The sequence below is a fragment of the Dromaius novaehollandiae genome, chromosome 2 (genome assembly GCF_036370855.1).
Source record: "Dromaius novaehollandiae isolate bDroNov1 chromosome 2, bDroNov1.hap1, whole genome shotgun sequence".
Taxonomy (NCBI): Eukaryota; Metazoa; Chordata; class Aves; order Casuariiformes; family Dromaiidae; genus Dromaius; species Dromaius novaehollandiae.
The window spans coordinates 94943324-94965479 of NC_088099.1; the positions used below are offsets into that span (position 1 = coordinate 94943324).

The 22156-nt window shown below is 40.9% G+C and overlaps 2 protein-coding genes across 13 annotated transcripts in view; one reads left to right on the plus strand and one right to left on the minus strand.

The window, feature by feature from the left end:
- KIAA0319 (KIAA0319 ortholog) overlaps positions 1-7984 on the plus strand; it is a 58252-nt gene extending 50268 nt beyond the window's left edge. For 8 of the 11 annotated variants that reach the window (XM_064506945.1, XM_064506942.1, XM_064506948.1 and 5 more), the window contains 2 exons: positions 1864-1955; positions 2844-7984. In XM_064506945.1, coding sequence (XP_064363015.1) covers positions 1864-1955; positions 2844-3022 — 271 coding nt within the window. In that variant the 3' untranslated portion in view covers positions 3023-7984. The remainder of the gene's footprint in view (positions 1-1863; positions 1956-2843) is intronic. The other 3 variants (XM_026115678.2, XM_026115677.2, XM_064506947.1) reach the window with 3 other exon arrangements.
- ALDH5A1 (aldehyde dehydrogenase 5 family member A1) lies at positions 3595-22118 on the minus strand. Of its 2 annotated transcripts, none has more exons than XM_064506952.1 (10): positions 21776-22118; positions 21390-21473; positions 19402-19572; positions 19003-19119; positions 18395-18538; positions 17386-17529; positions 15647-15805; positions 14052-14221; positions 13211-13269; positions 3595-3796 (listed from the first exon to the last, which is right to left on the minus strand). In XM_064506952.1, exons 1-10 carry the CDS (start codon positions 22061-22063, stop codon positions 3729-3731), a joined length of 1404 nt encoding a protein of 467 aa, XP_064363022.1. In that variant the 5' UTR covers positions 22064-22118; the 3' UTR covers positions 3595-3728. The 2 variants fall into 2 exon arrangements, with proteins under 2 accessions (XP_064363022.1, XP_025971465.2); XM_026115680.2 differs by lacking the exon at positions 3595-3796 and adding an exon at positions 10228-13023 and having other exon boundaries at positions 21776-22117.
- Between the last annotated feature and the right edge of the window lie 38 nt (positions 22119-22156).

Genomic DNA, 22156 nt, shown 5'->3' on the forward strand with positions numbered 1-22156 from the left:
TTGTTGAGTCCTCCAGGTCCCCCATGCTAGGAGAAAAGAGGTTTGCCCTGAAGGTCACTGAAGTAGGAGATTTCTAGGCCATGGGAAGGGAGCTGGCCCTGACGTGGTGCTTTTCTTGGACAGTAAAGGTGGACACGTGGGCTACATCCAGCTGGCAGGCGAGGAGCATACCAACAATCTCTGTCCCACAAACTTCTTACTTCCAAACAGTTTTACCTGCCACTGTCTGTCTTGCTCCCTGCCCTCTCCCCACCCCCCATCTAGTTATCTTTCCTTGCAATCCTCTTTCAAATGACAAGCCTCTGCAAGTTCTGTCACTAGAGCAAGTGTGTTGCTGCTGCTCAAAAAGCTCAGCAAAGAGACAGCTTGTTCAGATGTCAGCAAAAAGGAAATGCTATCAAAATCTTCCTGGATTTTTAATTTTGTGTAGGGTGTCTTTACAGTGTGTAAAGGATGTTGTATAAAATGCACAGGAGTTGGTACTTTCCTTTTTATGAGTAAAGGAACAGTGGTGTTGGTAGAAATGTTTAAAAGGAAAAGTATTCCACATTGGTGTGGGGTGGGATTTGATGAGAAAGGAACTGTTGAAAGGGTTCAGCTTCTTCTTTGCCTTTGCCTCACATAGCTTGTGCCAAAGTGTGGCGGGCCGGTTGATCCAGATACATAGGGTGGGAAGAAGAGAAAGAAGGAAAAAAAGGGGGGGGGGGGAAATACTCCACAGGGCAGAATGGTGTAAGATGCCCTTTGCCATGTAGAAGTTACAGGAAAAAAAGATAAGTGGCAGTCCAAGATTTGGCCGGAGTTTGGGGGTTTTGAAGGCCTCATTGACTTGCCTAAAGAAATCTATTTCCAAAAGGGTGTAGAAGGGAAGCCAGGTGGCTGGCTGTTGCTGTAATGTCAGCTGGGTGGTAGGTGCTTCTCAAACCTAAAAGGTGTATCTGAACTGTGGGATCTGGAAGTGCTTCTCTAGACATTGCTAGAGAATCAGTCCCTGCCTTGGAGAAGAGCATGTTCAAAGAATGAAGATGACAAAAAAAGAAAAAAAGGAGGGGCGGAGGGAAGCTTTGGAAAGGAGGGCGGGGAAAATGCCTGAGGTGTAACAGCGTGTTCTGGGAGGTGCCCCCTTCACTGCATGCATTAACGCCCTTCTTTCTGCCCTGAAATCCTTCGTTCTGTCCCTCTATTCAATACAATATTCTGTCTCTTCTCGTAGCTCCACATCTTCTCCTTTCTCTACAAATGAACAGTCAGATAATTCCTGCAAACAGCTGAAACTGAACATGGAGATGATGGTGTTTGTAGCATTATAGAAGTGAATGCTGAGGAAGGATTTAAATGAGGAAAGACTACATGGGCTTTTTGCTTACAGACCAGTAGGGCTTTGCCTCCCCATATGTATGAGGGACTAATCTGCATTTTTGACTGGTCTTCCCTGTAAACATAACCAGTGAGGTTCCTTTTAAAATCTCTTTGTTTAAAAAAATAATCTGGATCTAACCAGTTCTTGCAGAAATTTTATCTGGAACCAAATGAATGTGTCTGAATTGGGTCTAGTTAGTGTGTTGAATCTGAACAAACTGAGCCCCTGTGGCCTAGGAAGGCAAGCCAGTGGTGCTTGCTTTCTTCATCTTTGCATATCGGAGAAAGAGAGGGGGGAAAAAAAAGATATTCTCTGATCCAGATTGTGCTACTGCTTTAAACAGGTATAAAGTGGAACAACTCTTTTGGAGTGGAGATGAGGAAGCAAAATGAGGTTTTGTCTTTGTACATGGGGTACATAGCTATGCGTATGAAGAGAGGGAGGGAATACACATTATGTGTGTATATGAGAACTAAGTATCCTTGTCATAACTTTCTTTTTAGCAGAAAGAGGACAAAGATAAGAAAGAAAACCAAATATACCATTCTAGATAACATAGATGAGCAGGAGAGAATGGAGCTACGACCCAAGTATGGTGAGAGTTATCTGTTTCAATTGAGATTACTTTAGATAGTGAATTTTTAAGGCAGGAGCTCATCCACTAAGTTTACAGACAGTGTATTTGAATTGATACCCATGGTGTAGAGGAGCCCAGAAGCTGGACTGCAAGGGTGGAGAAGAGAGAGGCAAGCATAGATGGTGAAATGATTGGGGGTGATCCACTTCACTTTCTGCTTTAGGTCCTGGGCTCAGCCACTGCTTTTCTGTTAATTTAAAAACATCTAATTGTCCCACAGACTTTCTCCATGTAAACACCTTCACCCGACTCTTCTCGCTTTCCTTAAATTTAGAGCTGTTTTAGTTAGTGCACAACAATTCCTCCTGGTCTGTAAGTGCCCTGTTAAACATCAGCAGACTGGGCCACTACCCCCTCTATTTATATATTTGTTGATTTACCTTAGTTTCAATTAGTTTAGCAGGGGAAATACTGGAATTCAGTGGAAGAAAATCATCCTGAGTAACTGCTGTCCTAAAAAGAAAGAAGTAATACTTCTGTAGAAACCATGACCTTTCACTGTCAATCACTTCAGTCAGATAGCTGAGTGGACAGATTAATTTCTTGAGTCAAGCTATTAGAAGGGGGCTAGCTATGTGCTAAGATCCTCTAATTGTCCCTAATTTAAATACACATAATCACATTTCAGAGCCATAAACTGATGGGCCTGCAGTGAGATTAGAAGAGTATCCAGCTAACAGTATTGGTACCTATGAGGCCAGTCTTTGATATGAGTGGTGGTAGTGGTGCAGGTTGTTATGCTGGACAGCTGAGGATATTTTCATGTTTTGCATGTCACAGAAAGGCATAGATGTTTAAATAAAATTAAATCTTTTTAATGACCTTGTTTTGTTTGTTTCTTGTCAGGTATAAAACACAGAAGTACAGAACACAATTCCAGTCTGATGGTCTCTGAATCAGAGTTTGACAGTGATCAGGACACTATATTCAGCAGAGAAAAGATTGAAAGAGAGAATCCCAAAACCCTCATGAATGGATCCATCAGGAATGGAGTTTCCTTTAACTACAGCTCCAAAGACAGATAACTGAATAGGGGTAAAAGCACAGGACACGCTGGTCCAACACATCCAAAAAAGTTGGTCCACCTTTTTGTTTTTCCAGAATCAAAAGCTTCCTAAAATATCAAGTAATTGCAGATGAAAGGGTAAATTTGTAGCACACTGGAGGGAGGGAAAGAGAGGGTTAGATGGACAACTAACTCCTGTTGTCACCACCATAGGGACAAGGAAAAGCACATTTTATTTCTTGCATGTTCGGTACTGAATGTTTGTCTAAACTACAGAAGGCCTTTTCTCCTGTATTAAAACAGTGCATTGCAGCTACAAGATTAGCCAGGGCTGTTACACTACTAACAACGATGACTTTGAGATATATATATAAATTGTGTCCTGTGATCCTGTCCCTTTCTCAAAGGAGCAGTGTGATTATGAAGCTGACCTGAAACAGCTAAAGCCAATATATATAATTTCCCTTACATCTATAGAGAGGAATATGTGACTACAGACTCCATCATTCAGTTTCAAGGCAGGTGCACAAAAAGGGAGCATTTTTAGTGCATTATATTTATCTCTGAGTACGTTTTGTGACTTCCTGTTCTAGGGTAGCGCTCATCAGATGGAAATGTCTTTGTTTTTAAAGGAAGTTTTCAATTTAGCAGTTGCACTTAGCTGTGAACTATATCTGTGTCCTCTAGGATGCAGTGTTCCCTGCTCTTGCAGAGGAAGTCCAGCCTTAGGTTGCTTCTGTAATGATGAAGGTGCTTCTGCTCACTCTGGAGTCTGCCATGTCCAGTGAGTAACCTGCAGCAGAGAGGCAGGGAGGACTCAGCATGATGTGCCTTCTGAAATGGTTTGAGCATCCTAAATAACCGTTTGTTTAGAGAGTACTTTCAAGGCGCTCAGGACCTTGTAAGGCTGAGGGTTACCTGAGATGAGTTTAAATGTCAGCCTCAGTGCTAGAGTGCTTTGCTTTGCAAAAATAACATGCTTGTGGCAAAGTACCCTGTGCGGAGCAGGAGGTTTGACACCTGCCTCCCCCACCATAGGAACTGGTAGTGAGGAAGATTATAGCTTAAACATTAGATTGCTTTTTTACCTCTGTAGTTATCCAGTAGTTAGATGTGTTGACCCAGAAGAGATCCCTTGAGGTGTTTAGGAAGAGTAGGAGTGTTTGAGTCCTGATGTTGCTGTTCTTGCTCATGGTCTGGATAATTTCTCTATGGCTGGTTCATTAGGCTCTAAAGCCGTGTCCCTAGTACTGTTCTTGAAATCCCACACTGAAGACCTGGGTATACATAGGCCTCTCTGTCTAGAGGGGCATCTGCTTTGGTGGTGCTTTCTGGCCACTACAGCCTTTTCTGGGCATCCTGACATGTTACAGGTCTTGGACAGGAGTGGGCTGAGCTGGAAGAATGATGTGTTCTGGTGGAGAAAAACAGTCCTTTAGGAGCATTTCAGACAGGTTCTTTTTGTTTTTTTTGTTTGTTTGTTTTTGTTTTTTTTAAAGGAGAACCCATTAATGGAGAAGGTTAGAGCAGTACAGTATCTGTGCAGAGATTGTGGGGAGAGATCAGAAGGGTTGACGGGGATGGCATATCCCACAGCCATCATGGGGAGTAGTTTGATGGAGAATTTTGGTGCTTTCCCTACCCTTTCACAGAAGGCAGGCACAAAAGTGGTTGGGTTGAACATTGTGGCTTTTGCGCTTCTCTCTTGTTAATGGAGTTGGGCAAACGCGTGGAGAAATAATGAGGTTGGACAGATTCGGTAGTCGGAAGCTGCAGCAGTGTGGCATGCTCGTGGTTTGTATTCATCCTGATTTCACACCTTTGATTCCCAAATGCAACCAGCAACTGTCCATAAGTGTATTAGTGCCACACTGAGGAGTGTTTATCTTGTGCCCAGCACTGCATTTCACTAGGGAGCTGAGTTTGGCTACAGGAATCATAGTGGTGGGCAGAGGCTGTGAAGAGCTAAAGGTGGGCTAAAGCAATTGTTGTCCTTGTTTTCCCATGCCCCCTAGCTAGATACAATGTAGATGGTATGATTTGTTTTACTTAGAAGAAAAATTTTAACTCTGTATGTAGATATTTTTAGGATATTTATTGAAAGAAATCTGCTTTATCTCCCCTTTGAGTATATTGGGTTTTTTTACAGCTCAGCCAATAAAATATCAGGTCAACTTTTGATCACTTTCAATATCTGCAGTAGATGTATTAGCACAATAATGCAAGGTTCACTTTGAAAGCATTCCTGAAGAAAGTTAAGGCCTACCCAAAATACTGATTTTCCCCCCCCCCCCCTTCTTTTTAAATCAAAATTTTGGGCTTAATCTATTTTGTATAAATTCTCAAAATGTTCTAACAGGAGTTACGCTCTTGGAAATGTGCAGTCAAAAACAGAAATTATATGATCCACTACAGCTCTCTATCAGTCACGCTGCCATTAATGCTTCTGCTGAACACTGTATCCACTGTGCCTTTTGTCTATAAACTTGTCTTAGTATGTATCGGTGCAGTCGGTGCAGTCAGCAGCATCCTCCGATTTGTGAAGTCAGTCACTTGCGTGTGTTGGTTTTATTTCACATTTTTAAAGCCTGGTGTTGAAGCCTAGGAAATAGTTTTGAATTAAACCTCAAACATCATTTTTCAAACTAAAGAATGTGATTGTCTAGTAAAGAAAAAACTCAAACCTGCTCTCGATGCTGCAGAATTCCTGGTGTCATCTCTGCTCACACACACGTTATGGGTTCAGATTTTCCAATCAGTGGCAAGTTCATGTGCCGTGAGAATATCTGCATAGTTTGCCTATGTGTTTCCCACTCTCGCAAGTAAGAAACGTTAGACCAGTTTGTTATTGCCTAAGGCCTTAGCAAGTGGAAGTTGACTGCTTACTGAGTTTTCTCTCAGATGACACTTTGACACTTTTATGGCTAGCAGTATTTTGGTTAGAAGGTTTTGAATACTAAATACTGCCCGAAGTTTTGAGCTGCTTCTGATTCTGCTGGTTTCCTTTTTCCATCTACTTAGAAGGAAAAAGAAACCAGGAAGGAAGTAATCTTAAAATAGTTGCTCTTACATAGTATCAGGCTTGCTATTAATATGAAACTTGCACAGAAGTTGAAAATAAATAGTTTCTGGCTCTGTGAATTTGTGATAACAGATGTTAGTGTCACTTGGCCAAGCATGATTTTGTCAGCAATTTAGGACTGAATATAGCAAGCCTTGTGTCTTGAATTAGTGTAACTTCTATTTCTAGAAATGTTGCTTTCCTGGAGCATCTGTCAGGTCGTATCCAGAAGGAAAGGGCAAGAATATTAACTGTTATGATACAAACGCAATGGCAGAATTAAGAACTGCTTCTGAACTTCTGTTTTAGGTTGTGGTGGGTTTGAAACAGGTTCTCAGTCCTTGCATTTGCTTGCTTACTATGTTTTCATTTGTGTACAGTAAGAGTGCTGGCAGCTTCTTTGTGAAACAGGGATGGGAATTTTTTTCAGAAAAGCAGAAGGGACCAGATGCAGTTCGTGTTGTGTATGGCTCAGAGTCCATTGAGAAAGCAGACTAAATTCAGTTTGGCATTGGTAAGATACTGTCTCATTCACAAGGTGAACAGTGTGCTGATACTTAGAGTGCTTCATATTCTTGATGTAAGCAGTGAATTTTTACTTGCATCTTAGTTTTACTTTTATAGATGCTGATGCACAAGAAAGGATTGGCCAGCTGTATAAAAGGCAGCCTTTTGTTTACATGTTTAAGCAAGGAGTATATTTAGGAGAAGCTTTCTTGTCATTCCTGCCCAAGGCATTAAATAGGTTCAGTACTCAACACTGCTCATACATGCGATACAAAATTGCCCTGCTGCAAATAGGTCATCAGCTTGTCTTTTTTAATTTCTTAATCAAAACACTGTAGCAGTAGAATATGAACTTTACCGAGGCAAGCCTAAGAACGAAATCCAAAGCCTCTGTCCTCTGGTTCAACTTTTTGTATCGAGTAGATTGCTGAGAAATTCAAGTAAAGTGTGAATGGTCTAGTTGTAGAGGATTGCATATTTGGGGAGGGGGTAAAAAAAGGTACGCTTGTGTCATGTAAGAATACGTTTTCAACTGCCTCCAGTTAGGCGAAAGGAGCAGAGCAGCCTCCTGCTAGGTGCATCAGGTACAGCTTCTCTTCAAGTATCTGTTTTGTGCTATCAGATGTGTTTGTTTATTTGATGCTAATTTTTCCTTTTCTTCCTTGATCTGTTGTGGGCAAACAGAAGTGCACACACATGCAGGGGACTTAACACTGCATGTATCTTCTCTATGCTGAATTTTAACTTTCCTTAGACAGCTCTGATATTCTTGAAGTAATTGAGTTCTTGGGGCACCATTCAGACAAATTTCCTATTGCCTGGTTCATAGCCTAAAGTGGAACTAGTTTTGCCCCTCGATATAATGGGCTGTAGCTACCTGAGCTTTGGGGGTGATAGTGATAAAATGTCGACTGTTTTAAAATTCTGAGCCATTTATATGAGATTTGAGGGAGGTAAACATTTATTTTGAAGGGAAGTGGGCTAGATGGGGGATTGGAGTTTCTTAATATCAGGTACTGCTTATCATTTATCCCTAACCAGAATACTAGTCCCATAGCTCTGCAGCAAAGGAGAACCCCTTTAACGTGCCTTTTAGGTCCTGAACTCCTTATGGCAGGGGAGCAAACCTTAAAGGTTAGAAATGGAGGGGGGGGGGGAGGAAAAAAGCATTTTCTGTTTTGCACAAGCAACAAATCAAGTGCAGATGAGCCACACATCAGTAGTTTGCCTCTGTATGGAAGCACTTCTCCCTGTGGGTGGATGGGTGAGCTATTGCAGAATTTATAAAGGAATCTGTTTCTAGAAAATGTTATTTATTGCAAATGATAATGTATTGTAACTAGAACCATTTCTGAGCTGAAACTATTACATTTATGTAACCCTTCTAATAAAGTTTTGTCTTTCCTTCTAGAAGGTTGTCAGGTACTCTTTTATACGTGATATTATTCTGGATTGGACTCAACACTCAGGTCAGGATAATAAATACAGTTGTATAGCATAGCTTATGTCTATACTTCAACCTGAAAGCCATGTAATATCTGACCTCCTGCCTTCCTATTGACAAAACCAAAGTAGTCTTTTTTTTCTTTTCTTCCTTCTTTTTTTTTTCCTTTTTATAACCTGAAGTAACATAATTCAGTATACCAGATTGGAGGGCAGAAACAAATTCTTACTGCAGTTTACACTAAGAGTTTTCATGTGGTGGCTTTTCCTTCCTTGATTTAATTGACCGTCCATGAATATTCACCAGCTGTTATGCTTGGAAAGCCAAGTGTGGTGATTTCACAAGTTTTGTGGTTTGTTCTATAGCACATCAAGTACCTGAGTGTTTGCAAGTATGACTGCTTTGCAGCAATCAAAGGAGCTGGTATTTAACATAACCCAAAATACCACTGTAAATTAAGGATGGGTTATGCTGCTCCAGTTTCTGAACTGGAAAAGAAAAATTCATGCCTGAGTGTGTGTGAAGTTCATGCTAAATTATGAAAATAAAAGGTACTATGAGATAGGTGGTCTTGTGTAATGAAAAATGTACAGTGTTAAAGCCACGTAAGTGTATCTGGACATATGGCTTTACCTTATAATGTATTTGCATTGTACATTTTGGTGATTGCCGTAACCCCTCTTTTATTAAATAGGTTGATACAAGCCTGTACAATTGAAGGTGCAGTAGCAGAGATTCCTGAACAACTTACGCAGTTGTGTTAAGTAGCTACATAAGTAAGGCAAACAAACTATCTGGCAAATGCTCACAGTAGCTTCCCATGTCTTGAAAAGCCCTAGACAGAGACTTCTGACAAGGAAAACACTTCAAACAAGTGCTAAAATTTAACATGGAGCTTCTGAACACCAAACTTGCATCTTCTCCCTTATGCTATTTCAAGCTTTCCATAAGTTGCAGAGCTAGGGCAAAGGGCTCTTCCTCATGACCAGTTATACATACAGTGGTGCCAGTTATAGTGAGATGGATACTTTGGTGCCAAGTCAAATCCTGGAGAACTCTTTCTACTTGCAGGATTGTCAAACTCCCAGCAACATACGCCTGATGAGCTTTAAGAAAAGTACAAACTATTGTAGTCTATGTAAACCATTTACACTGCCCTTTGCATTCTGTGGAAATCATAAAAGCACATAATGCATCTTAAGAAAACTAGTCTGTCTAGGAAAGTGATACGCAGCAGAACTCTAGCCTGCTTAAACTTTTCCTTAGATGCAGCAATCTCAATGAAAAGAGATAATGAAGTGCAATCTACTGGGCATCCTAAACAGAATGAAGTGCTTAGATAGTTGCCAGACTTGAAATACTCCTCAGCAGCACTGAGCATCTTTCATCATCCCTCCAGGATCAGTTATCCAGGACCAAGAGCTTCCCTCACTCACTCAAGGTAAATTTGCCAGCTTAGCATACCAGCGGGCAAGTATCACCTACAGTGACTTCCTGAAAAAGCTTCTGCGCTGTGGTTGGCGATGAATGTCTGCCTCTTTAAGCTAAAAATGCTAACCTTAATCTGTAGTAGATCAGGCAAACAGTTATTTCTCAGTTTGTTCATTATGCTGAGAGGACAAACAGTAACTCTACAAGTACAGTAGGATCAAATGACAGCTGTTTAGAGGATGATGTAAGAAAATGGGATGCAAATTGACCATGAATAAGTTGGGTTGGAAATTAGAAGACAATTTCCAGGAGTTCAAAACTGTCTTAACTAGATGGAAATAAAAACGCCCCCTAAAATCTATTTTAAATCTTAATTTACTATGTAGACAATTACACAGGTATCCATATCCTGAAAGCAGGGAAAGGTACTCCGTGGTCCACAAAGCCTTTCCCTTGTGGTAAGTTGTCTGATTCAATGTAAGACTTGCATGTGAAATGATTAATTACATACTAGTATGTAAAAGTAGACTGATCATTTACTTGACTTAAAACAAAGGGATTGTAGTAGGGACAACCAAAATCTTACACCTAAAGAATGCCTGGATGCAGAAGAGTGGTTTGTGGGTTTTTTTTGTTTTTTTTTTGTTTTTTTGTTTTTTTTTTTTAATGCTTAAGCTAGCTGATGAAAGAATTCTAGGCAAATCCAATGGCCTGAATTTAATGTGGCTGCTGTCAGTTTATCAATTCAATATTGAATAAGGTAATGAACAACACAATCCAGTGCTTTCACAAAAGTTATTTATTAACTGACATATTTTTCAATCACAGTTTTAATATCCAGAAATTGCTGGACTATCACAAATATAATCTTAACATAAAATGAAGTTTAAGAATTCAAGTATATCCTTTGTTAAAGAATCACAGCTTTTGTTATGAATACACCTTAATATTATTCTGTGCATACTTGATGTAGACCTTATCTACACAAGCAAACTATGCTGGAATCCAACCATAATCCAATCTAGACAAAGATATTTTTAAAGTTTATTTCATAAGTTATCACTGATTATGGTTTGTGCTTGTTATCAGGAGTAGTAAAAGGTATTTTGTGCTGGAGAAAGGTAAGCATTTACTCACTAATTTTAAAATCTTGGTGTCTCTTCTGAGAATGGCACTGTTAAATGCAGCAATGCATCAGATCAATAGTTTTGCAACAAATAAAGGGGCAGGCTAAAGAACTTATCCTGCAACCTCACTGTCCTGAGATGTACACCTATGTTAAAGACTGTACGGTCATACAGCAGTTAATGACGTAACTTTAATATTAAAGTCTGTGCAATTTAAGTTGTAGTTATTCCACCAGTCTCCACAAGTGCCTGCATTACTGCACTGTGGTACCCAGGCAGCAAGTTACTTTTTTTTGTCTACTCATTCTTTCCAGTAAGAAATAAACAAGTATTAGCAGCTAAAGCTGCCAAATGGCATCATATTCCCCAAATCAGGCAGCCTGTGTGCTCAATAGTGTGAATTTGTAAGTTGGCTAGAAGAAAAATTTTGTGTAGTTGGTACAGAAATAGGCCATTTTTTTTGTTCCTGTCAACAAGCACATATGCTGCAGCTGATAACAGTATTAATTCCTCACTATCTTAAATCCACAGCTGTAGTACATTAAGAGTTTCTGGAAAGACAGTAAGTGTCCTTTACCTGCCCTTCGGTTGGCATGATGCACACAGACATTTTACTGACAAAGGTCTGAAGCATTGCACAAACATAACCATAAAAAATATTTAGAAATAATGAGTAGCAGTCAATGCTACCTTATGTGCGCTTTAAAAATCCCTGTGAAACTCTACTCTGGCTTGCTTCCCATCCTCTGCCATGTTACATCTTATCTTAGGTGGTACCTTTTTGCCTAACTACTTTTTTTTTCCTGTCTTACAATAGCCTATTTCATAGGGTACATTCATTAGTGTATAGGCTCTCCTGCCTTCTTTTATTTATTTTTAATTGGTAAAGCCTCACTAAATAGAAGTTAACCAACACCGGAAATAAAAAGAAAAATGTGCAATGTTAATTTGGTAGATAAACCAGCATTGCAGGGGTAAAGGGGAAGACATTTTAAGTGCTTCTTTTGACTTCTATTGAAACAATGTTTAAACACTGCTGTTTATTTCACATTAAGGAAACTTTATATCCTCTTTTAAAGAGGATAGTTAAAATAATGAGGTGATGTGTAAAAATCTCACCTCTAATCACATCTGTTTAAATCTTGATTAGCCCACAAAGTAGCCAAGTTTAAAGGTTTTTAAACCTTCTTCCCTCATGGAATGACAATCCACAATGACAATGAACCCAATTCAAGGCACAAAGCCCAAAGAAATGGAACCATTGCTTATGTTCTTTGGAAGTGGAGAGTAACATTCTTCAGACGGGAGCAACATTTATGTCAAGGACTTTCCTTCTGCCCAAGAACAGTCACATTCATTTCACAGAAGGGAATTTATGTATATCATTATGTCACCACTTGGGAGTTTTCAGACAGCCCTTATGCCTCCTTGCAGTTCTGCAAGTTATTCCTGCAAATAAGCATCCCCTCCTCCTCCTGCTGCTCACTAAGGCAGCAACTCTGTGTACTGCACTGCCATTCTTCTGGGACTGCTGGGGCACACGTACATACCAACCAAGGCCCTGTTTGATCCCAAACTTCCATGCTGTTAGAGCTCTTTGAGGAGAAGCCCAAAGCTGAACACCTCTGTAGTTAGTGCTAACATGCACTGACAGAGCTATGCGTTTGCCTGCAAGGATGCCTAGCTGTAGCTAAAAGCAATTCCCCACCTTTCATAAGCATCAGATTCTCCCAAGAACTAACAAAACAAAATCAAAAACACTGCTTCTAAAAAAGGGTTATATAACTGCATTAGAAAATGTCATTATTTGCACAAAACTCTAAAGGGAGACTACCCTCCGCAGCATTTCCCACACATTACACACACTCAAATGTTAGAGCAGAAAAAGGTGGTCTATTTCCTCCTTTACGTGACTTCTGATAACCTATTTTCATTATGTGCAAGTCTCCAAGTCCTTCCCACTTACACAGGGGTAATCCAAAAATAATAGATGTGTATTCTTCCGTGCACCTTACACGACATAACAGACATGGTGATCATATTACTGAATGTATAAACATAAAACGTGTAAAAATATATGGCAGCAGACAATATAGCAAACATCTCTACACATACTCACACAACAGGATTACTTATTTTTACAGAAGGTAAAAGCTGCATTCATATATATTCCTGGCTCTACAATCTTATTAAGACTACAGCACTATTCTCCAAGCTTTTGGGGATTATGCTTTTTGAAAAATTTTATAAGCCTCCAAAGCAGACGTATTTTATTTCTAGGTATTCATCAATGCCGTATTTTGAACCCTCTCGTCCTAAGCCAGACTGTTTTACTCCACCAAAAGGACTCTCCACTGAGGAGATTATGCCTTCATTGACACCAACCATTCCAACTTCCAGCTGCTCTGCAACTCTCCAGATCTGAGCTGGATCTTGAGAGTAGAAATACCCTGTCATGCAGACACAGAGATACAGGAGTTTAAAAAAAAAAAGTCAGAAGGAACAATTGCAGAAGACTGCAAAAAAGATACTTATTGACATTGTGTCTGTCATTTCATTAAAAATTCTCATCCCCTTAACTGAAGCATTAAAGTTCATAAAAACACAGAACTATATTCATCTGTCCAAGAGGCATACCTGCTAAACCCACATTGGCTGCATTTGCTATAGCAATAGCTTCTTCCTCAGTCTCAAACCTGTCAATATAAAGAAAAAAAAAACAAATGAGGTTTACAGTTCAAATGCCATCTTGCTGACTTACTGCTGACATGCGGCCTTATCAGAAATAAAAAATGAGCATTTTTTTTCCCCAAAAGTATATTTTCAACATCTAGTTTAATTTTCCTTTTGAAGCAATGGCTCTTCTACCACTTCCCTTAATTTAAACTGCAGTTAGGTAGTTAGGATTGTCTTCATCCTCCCCAGATACTGTAAGTTAGTAGAAGATTTACCTGTTATGGGTTTGCCCACCAGTTTCCCCGCCTACACAAGCACTCTCAACTATGAGAGATGATAACATGTTTCTCAGTTGCAACCCATTGCATTCAATCGCTGTGGATGGAGGTGGGGATTGTTTTAAGAAGCAAAAGAAAGCTGGAGAGTTAAGCCATCCTTTATCAGAAAAACTTAGGCCTAGCAAGTCATATGACAAATTACCAAGTCCTGCCTCACACTTCATTCCACAAAGCATGAAACTGATGGGGGTTTTGCTGCTATCCTCCCTTGATTAACTGCTGACGCAGTTTAAAAGAATCATTTTTGAAAAGCTGCAATGGTACTAAAATTAGGTCAAGAGAGAGAAATGAACTAACCAGATATCCAAAGTAAGTTTTCATGTGTGTATCCCATCCTACTACAAGACCAGTGTGATGTTATAAAAGTATCTTTCAGCAAATACTGATTAAAATATTATTTACAGAGAATAATCTTTGACTAATCTTCTATTGCTATTTTTAATCTGGAAAATGAATAATCTTACTTGATAACTGGTGCTAAAGGACCAAATGTCTCTTCTTGGGTGCAAAGCATTTTTGTTGTAACGTTACTAAGCAATGTTGGCTCAAAGAAGTTCTTCCCCAAGCTGTGTCGTTTCCCTCCAGTCACAATGGATGCTCCTTGAGAAACTGCATCACTAATGTGTCTCTCTACCTGAGATATGCAAAATAAAAATCTCAAAGCTAATTTTTAAGAATGCACAGTAGTATATATTGCACTGAAGAAACACTACTCCCCAGTATTAAATAGAAAATTTTCAAGAGAAGATTTTGCAGAAGACCACTTGCAATGTTATTTAAAATTTCTCTTGAATTTTAATTTCTCTCACTCAGACATTATTTCAGAGGAATAAATTATGAGTATGGCCCCAGTCCCACAAAGATAAAAAGAGGCAAATTTTCCACTGAAATGAAAGAAGTGTATCTAACATGCGAAAAAAGTCTTTGCAGAACTGAGGAGGACACCTGACATCCATGATCAAGGACAGTGAAAACAGAGGTACATGACTGTCATTTAACGAGAAACGGACAATAGAAGTAAACCTTCAGGGTGGCCCTAGTGAGAACATTATCCACCCATGCTCTAACAAGGACAGATAGCACGCAAAGCCAATGGCCCAGAGAACCTCTGTATCTACAGTTCATCCAAAGACACGCAAGTAACGAGAAAACTAAAGTAGTGATCTCTACCTAGAATTCTATCCTTTGAAATAACTGAAAAGCACTTAAGTAACTATATACAGTTCTTGTATGTGTGTGTATGTATACACACACACAATACTTTTTTGATGCATAAAGGGAAGGCATTTTCCTACATCCCCATACTTGAAAGAAATCAAAATACTGAATCACTTGTCTCCCAGATAACCCTAAATATTTACATATTCCAGTATTTTATAAACTGAAGGAATCTGACAGCATTCATGTAGAATGGGAATGAAATCAAGCCTGCATATAACCAAGCCACAACATACTAGAGAGTATGAACCACGTAATTTAATAATTTTTAACCTTAGGAAGGGTGAAAGGAAATATTATAGAAAATGTGACTTACTGCAGTTCCAAAAAAATTTGGTTTCCTAAAGTCACAAGTCATCCAAAACAAAAGACCCAAACCATGCAAAGCTTTCAAGTGATTGCAACATCCAGAGCTCTGGTATTTCTAACCTCAATGCATTATTTTGCTTAGCTTTTGCCAACCACATGCACTTTTCTTCAAAATAAGTTCTCATTCACAGTACCTCTGTATTGCAGAATCACAACACAACTCTGACAGTGTATCTAGTTTCAGTAAATAGTCCTCTTTAGAACAGCCAAGAAATAATGAGGAAGAATCAGTTTATCCTGGCAGAACAATCTCTCCCTAATGCATTTAAGGGAATGATATTTTAAGTGCCACATCTGCTCCAGTATATACACACATGCGCTTGAAGGAGGGGACACGCTTCCAGAAAACCAGCCACACTGTAAGTACATTCTAACAAAACAAGTGTAAAAAAAGCTAAATATAAATCCAAAGTTACTTTATGAATCATGAAAAGGAAATTAAGCTGTCAAAAATGAAATCTTTTATTTGTACCTTCTCCACTGCTTTTTCATTAATCAATGGCCCCTGGGTAGTTTTTGCATCAAATCCATTTCCAACATGTAGCTGGCTCTCTATGGCTTTAGCAAACTTCTCCACAAATTTGTCATGGATCCCCTTTTGCACCAGGAAACGGTTTGTGCAAACACAGGTCTGAAAACAAACATGAAAAGGTAAAACAAATAGTAATTTATATTGTATTTCATCTATTTACGAATTAATTTTGGCTTTCATGACACAATATTGGATTACTGCAGTGATCTGTCCTCTGCCCCTTCTCCATCAACCTAAGCTATTAACAAATTTTGCCACTTCTTTCATCACTCCACTAACTTCAGAAATCCAACTTCAACAAGCTATTATTATGTTTGTGAAATATCGCATACTGCTAATACAAGTTCCTCGTGCTAGGAAAAGGTTTTCTGAGCTCTGTGGACTCTCAGATATGAATCAATGAGGGTCCAAAAGTTTTAAGTATCCTCTAATTAGAAACCATGGAATGCTGGACTGACCAACAGAACTACAAGTCACACTGAAAGAGGTGGTGAAGGGTCTTTTTTTCCTAACTGCTTCATTAATTGGGTTTGAGTTTTCTTTCTACCTGGAATTTGTTTGTGTTTTCAGCGACCTACTAACATACTAATTTGTGCTACCTATTTGCTCTGACCACATCCTATCTTACTACAATCTCTCCAAAGTAACATTCCCTCTTCTGTCCAACTACATTATCTGTGACGTTCTAGAGCTCCTTATTCTTCCATGCAACATCCTGCACAAGAGGTGCCTTGTACGTTAGATGTTGTCCAATGTGTGTCTGACCACTCAGGAGTCCTTGTCCCCTTCCCCCCCCTCCTTCCCCCTTTCCTGTTTCACTACTTGCTTTGTTTCCTTTCTTTCTTTCTTCTTTTTGTGTTATTCAAACACTACTACAAAACATTTTCCCAACCAAACAACCTTCCAATCTCACCCCAGACTTGCTTCTTCTCCAAAGCTGGAGTTCTTCTTCAACTTAATGTTCACATCTCCTAGATGTAATTCTCCTAAGGCTGGAACAGTCTTCATACAGCCCTGCACAGCTGACTGCTCTGAAAAGTTGTGCTCTTAAAAAAATTTTTTTTAAGTAGAATACATTTGAGGCAAAATACACTTGAAGCCTGACTACTTTTTTTAAACTCCTTGCTGTGGAAAATCTAGGTAGGTGTGTCTCCAGGCATTTCGATCACCTGAACTCTGCTAGGTGCTTTCAGAGCACAGGAATGATTGGGATCAGACATACAGTCTCACAGATAGGAACATCTATCACAAGACTGCAAGTCACTATTTTAAGAAACTGCTAAGAAACTGCTAAATCCTGAGAACTGAAGCAAGATAAAGTTTTTTCTGAGCTCTAGCTCTCCAACAAATGAATTCAATGCTCATTAAGATGCCCCATCTCTTCTCACGCTCTTGGGAGGGATCCTAGTGAACATTTTCCTTCTCATTGCTAGTGTTAATAACTGAGTGCCATACAGATTGTAAAACTACATAGGATTTTATAATATTGTTATTCAGACTTGCTGCTTGATAACTGTCTTAAGTGCAGAGATGCGAGTCCAGCACCTTTCCCTTCCCAATGAAGTGTTTATGCTTTCCTTTTTTTAAAAAAAAACAGCTTATTAATAGCTTATTTAAAAATTAAACTCCATGTACAGCTTTTCACTTTCCAAAGGCATGGAATAAAAGGTTACTCTTACCTGCCCTGAGTTTCTGTATTTAGAAGCAAGGGCTCCTGCAACAGCACGGTCCACATTGGCACTATCAAACACTATAAAAGGAGCATGTCCTCCAAGCTCCATGGAAACTCGCTTCACAGTGCCAGCTGCATGTTTCAGCAGTATCTGTAGGTAACAAAGGAGACAGAAATCTGTACCTCTCCCAGATGTAAGCTGTGGAACCACAGAACTGGGGAGAATTAATCTGTATCTTCTCTATAATGCTAGACCATATGTTTTCTCCCATTACAAATACAGGGAATAATTTCCTTCATTAAAATCTTGGGATTACATTAGGCCAAGAAAAGGTTAAGGAAAGGATTTTCATCAACTTCAGTTCAGATCAGGCTTCTACCCAGTGATATTATCACTCACATTTGTTTGTTCATTTATTTTTTGATAATAAAAATCTTTATTAATCTTGTGAAATTTTCCCAACATCTGACAGAATGTGGGGCTACAATTTGCCTTAATATCAGACTTGTTCTTCATTCCTCCTGTGGCCATCCCACAGGATTCTACCACCTCTAGCCATATTCTGCAGTATTACTGATTTCATTAGGGATGCTGAAGAAAAGGACTGCTTATTGACTAAGGCTGATAGGAGACAATTAAATCAAGAGCCTCACTTCTCTAACGCTTTCTCTCAACTACAGAAGCTGTTTCCAAACAGTACATTTGAAATTCAGTTTCAGTGTTCCTATTAGTATGCTCTCACCATGTAATATGGAACAAGAGTACGTTGTACAGCACTGCTCAGGTTACAATCTGATAAAAAGCAATTACCCAGAAGCTACACATGGGCATCCTGCGAGGAAGTACTGATACTAAAGTAAATAGACAGTATCTCAAGAAATACCCACTTATTTGGACAAACTGTGTACTATAGCCAGAAAAGAGGAAGGCTCTATATGTAAATACACACTTTCCCCCTATCTTTCCAATATAATCACAGTAACAATCTTCAAGGATATTCTGTGCACTTATGTACCTTTCCTGTCGCAGTGGACCCAGTAAAAGATATTTTGGCTACCAAAGGATCAGTGCACAAAACTTCCCCTACAGCTGGTGCCTGTTGTCTGGAACATGGAACAACATTATACACTCCCGCTGGAATTCCAGCCTGGTTTGCAAGCTGCAATGAGAAAAACACAGAATTTGCATTATCGGTAAATTCTGTAAGAGGAATATGTAAAAGGTAATGGAAGAACGGGTAATGTTTGTTTAGCACTTTGAAGAAACCAGTCTGTAAGTCAGTGGAAACTCAAGGTGTGCAGCACAATAACAGATGACAGTGACAGAGAGCACCTTCACTCCTGTTTAAGTTGGCTGTCATTCAAAGTAACCAAAGAAAAGATATAAAGATGTTTTGTGTGCGGTTCAACAGTTAGATCCACTTTGAGGCTTCTGACCATATTCAAGGCAACTCTCAAGGATCAGTAATAAACTAAAACCTCTGGGTCAACTGACCCAACTTGTCCTTTCATCATGTACAAGCTTGGCTACAGCTATCTTCAAAGCCCACCTGACTTCCCATTTGTGGATTCTTATTTTCAGCTTCAGTCCATTGCTAATGTAAAGCTTAGCATAAAAGCTCACCTCTCCAAGAGCTAACGCTGAAAAAGGTGTGTCCTCTGCAGGTTTCACTACTACCGTACAGCCAGCTGCCAGAGCTGCACCAACCTTCCGGGTAATCATAGCACTGGGGAAATTCCACTAGGATGAGAGAAAGGTACAGTCAGACTTGGGAAAATGTTGCCTCTGTCTCCACACAAATAGCTGACACTTTCTTCAGTTACATGATAATCTGAACAGACCTGTGTGATGTGCTTTCTCCTAAGTGGTTACAAGGAAGTACTGCCAACCCAGGAAGAAGTGTGTACAAGGTAGAAATTAAACTTTCCGTGGGTGTTTCCTGTGGCAGGATGAGCCACAAGGCTCCATGCTGTGGGCTGAGTTGAAAACCTTTATGCGATTTGAAAATTCAGCTATGCTTACCGGTGTTATAATAGCTGCCACTCCTACTGGCTGTTTCAGCACCAGGATTCTTCTGTCTTTCACGGCTGCTGGAATGACATCACCATAAACTCGGCGAGCTTCTTCTGAAAACCATTCCAGAAACGAGGCAGAATACAGGACTTCACCCTGTGCTTCTTTCAGAGGTTTTCCCTTTGATTAGATCAGATTGAAGACACACTTTAAGTTGGCAGACTGAAGCAACAAAAGCAAGTTTAAGTCACTTCAGAGTTTTTGTTCTAGAGTGCTTTATAATCCCCTATCACGTATACTGCAATTTCCAACAAGGATTATATGATTTCACAAGCAACAGTTGTGCAGTTTCAATATATGGTCATTGTATAGTCAACAATTTGTCTGCTGTGCCTGGATTTATACCTGCACTAGACAGGGACATAAATAACAAATGTGGAATGTATTTACAAGTTCTGCAGTTAGCTGGTATTACCATTTTGAAGAAGGCAGAAAATAGGACAAAATATGCCCTTATGTTATGGATGTTGGGGGGGGGGGGGGTGTATTTCTTTGGACCAGCTCCAGGTCTGGTCCAGTGGACTGAGTGACCATTAGCAGGTGGAACACAACAGAGGAGTTCCTGTAGTATCTCCCAGTACAGCTTCAACCAAAAGGAGCACAGTCTGTGAATTCCCAGACAGCTCGCTTTGGTTTGCATCACAGAGCAATGTGAGCACAACTGGGATACTTGCTTTTATAGTGCACTCTGACCCAAACAAAAACACTGATGTAGACATAACCCATTAGACATAAGCACTAGGAGTTTTGGTGAGACCACTGAGGCTGGACTACAGATTCTGCTTGTCAGGGCAGGAGTTTAAAGGAACATGCATTACAAACAGTATCATAATTACTGCAATGATTACTTGTCAGATGGCTTCTTTTTCCTTAGAAGATTGGAATAGGTAAACTGCAGTAAGAAGGAGCCTTCAAGAAAGGCAACCCATGATCCCCATCAAAGTTTGTGCTTTTTTATGATCTTTCTTGCATATCTGGACATATGTGCTGATCCTTTCTAGCTCTCTGATTAGTAACTTTACTTTGCTAAGTATGATTAGGCATAAACTAACAAAATCTAACCATTAAACTCAAGCAGTACAGAAAAGAAAAATCTGTTATTCCAATCTTTATTTCACACACTAAAGTACAAACACAGTACTTGCATCGGTTTCCCCTTGTATATGCATACAGTTTTTCTGTAATTTTTTCCGAGTCAATGAAACTCCAATAAAACACAAACATTTATACCATCAAGACCACAGTTTAGGCTTGCATACACTTCTGTACATCACAAAGCACAATGAGGGTTTGATTTCAGCTGGGTTTCTAGGTGCTATTGTCATTAAAAGAATGGACTCTATGTATGTAAGAAATAGCAATGCTTGAAACATTACGGTTTGACCTAACAGGTAGAAGTGAATGTGCAACACATGCACTAAAGCTCAACTTTTTTAAAGTAAATAATCTTATTAAAAAACGATACGGTGTCTAACTGGCAAAATGCATGCTTGACGTTTTAATAATTTTCAGTTATAGTTTAATATTAGCACATTATGTTTCTAAAAAATAAATGTTACCATTGTGAACTACCAATTTGCATGGATTTGGAGCTAAGAGATGCTAATTAAATGCCTGGGTTACCTGGGTACCTTGCTGGCTTTAAGAAGGCTTAGAAATATTTTTTCCCTTAACAAAGCAATCAGAATTGCTCCACTGATCAATACCAGAATTGCAGGGGCAAGTATTTCTTCCGAAAACACATCCTACTGTTGCTGAATTGCAGCATAAACAGAGCCAAAGCTTAGCTAAGGGCTCACGGCTGTGAAAGGCAATGGGGCAGACCTTCCCTGCAGGAATCAATCACACAGCACAGAAATCAGACGCGTGGCTCCTTTGTCAAAGAAGGGATCCAAAGTGGCCCCAGTGTCTGCGTGTTTTTCACCTGTTATACTCACATTCTCTGCTGTTATTATCGTAGCCAGGTCATCTTTATTCTCAATCATCAAGTCATACCACTTGCGAAGCAGCGCGCTCCTCTCCTGGAAAGACAGCCAGGGCCGCGTTAGGCCGAACCAGCGCGGCACAGCCCCCCGCGCCTGTGCCGGGGTGGAGAAGCCGGGTGCCCCCGCGACGCCTCCGCACGGGGCCGGCGGCGCCCACCCAGCCCCGCGGAAGCGGCCACTGGCCCCTCTCAGCCCTCAGGGCCGGCAGAGGGCGCCCGGCGCCTGCCCCGTGGCCAGCCCTCCCCTCCCCGAGCGCCGCTGCCCCTGGCCGCCCCGCAACGGCCCCAACGGCCCCGTGCAGCCGGTCCCGCCGGCCGCCATCTTCCCCGGCCTCTCACCTTGGCCGGCAGGCGGCTCCAGGCGGCGCCGGCGCCGTTAGCGGCCCGCACGGCCGCCCGCGCCTCGGCCGCGCCGCAGTCGGCCACGCGCCCCAGCTCGGTGCCGCTGGCCGGGTCCCGCACGGGGAAGGCGGCGGCCGCCTCCACCCAGCGGCCGCCCACCAGGCCACCGCGGCGCAGCAGGGCGGCGGGCAGCGCCGAGCGGCCGCGCCGCGCCGCCGCCAGCGCCGGGGGCGGCAGGAGGAGGCGGCGACGGGCGGCGGCCCGCCAAGGGAACATGCTCACCATGGCCGCGCTGTGGCGGCGGTGGCGGTGGCGGCGGCGGCGCCCGGGCGCAGTCTCGGCCTGCCCGCGCCGCCCCGGAGGCGGAGCCGGCGGCGG

Coding starts and splice junctions, on each gene's coding strand:
- ALDH5A1 (XM_026115680.2), bottom strand. CDS start 22,063: ATGGTGAGCATGTTCCCTTGGCGGGCCGCCGCCCGTCGCCGCCTCCTC. Junction 17,530..18,394: donor GGTCCACTGCGACAGGAAAG/GTACATAAGTGC, acceptor TGTTACCTACAG/ATACTGCTGAAACATGCAGC. Junction 14,222..15,646: donor ATGAAAAAGCAGTGGAGAAG/GTACAAATAAAA, acceptor TGCATATCTCAG/GTAGAGAGACACATTAGTGA.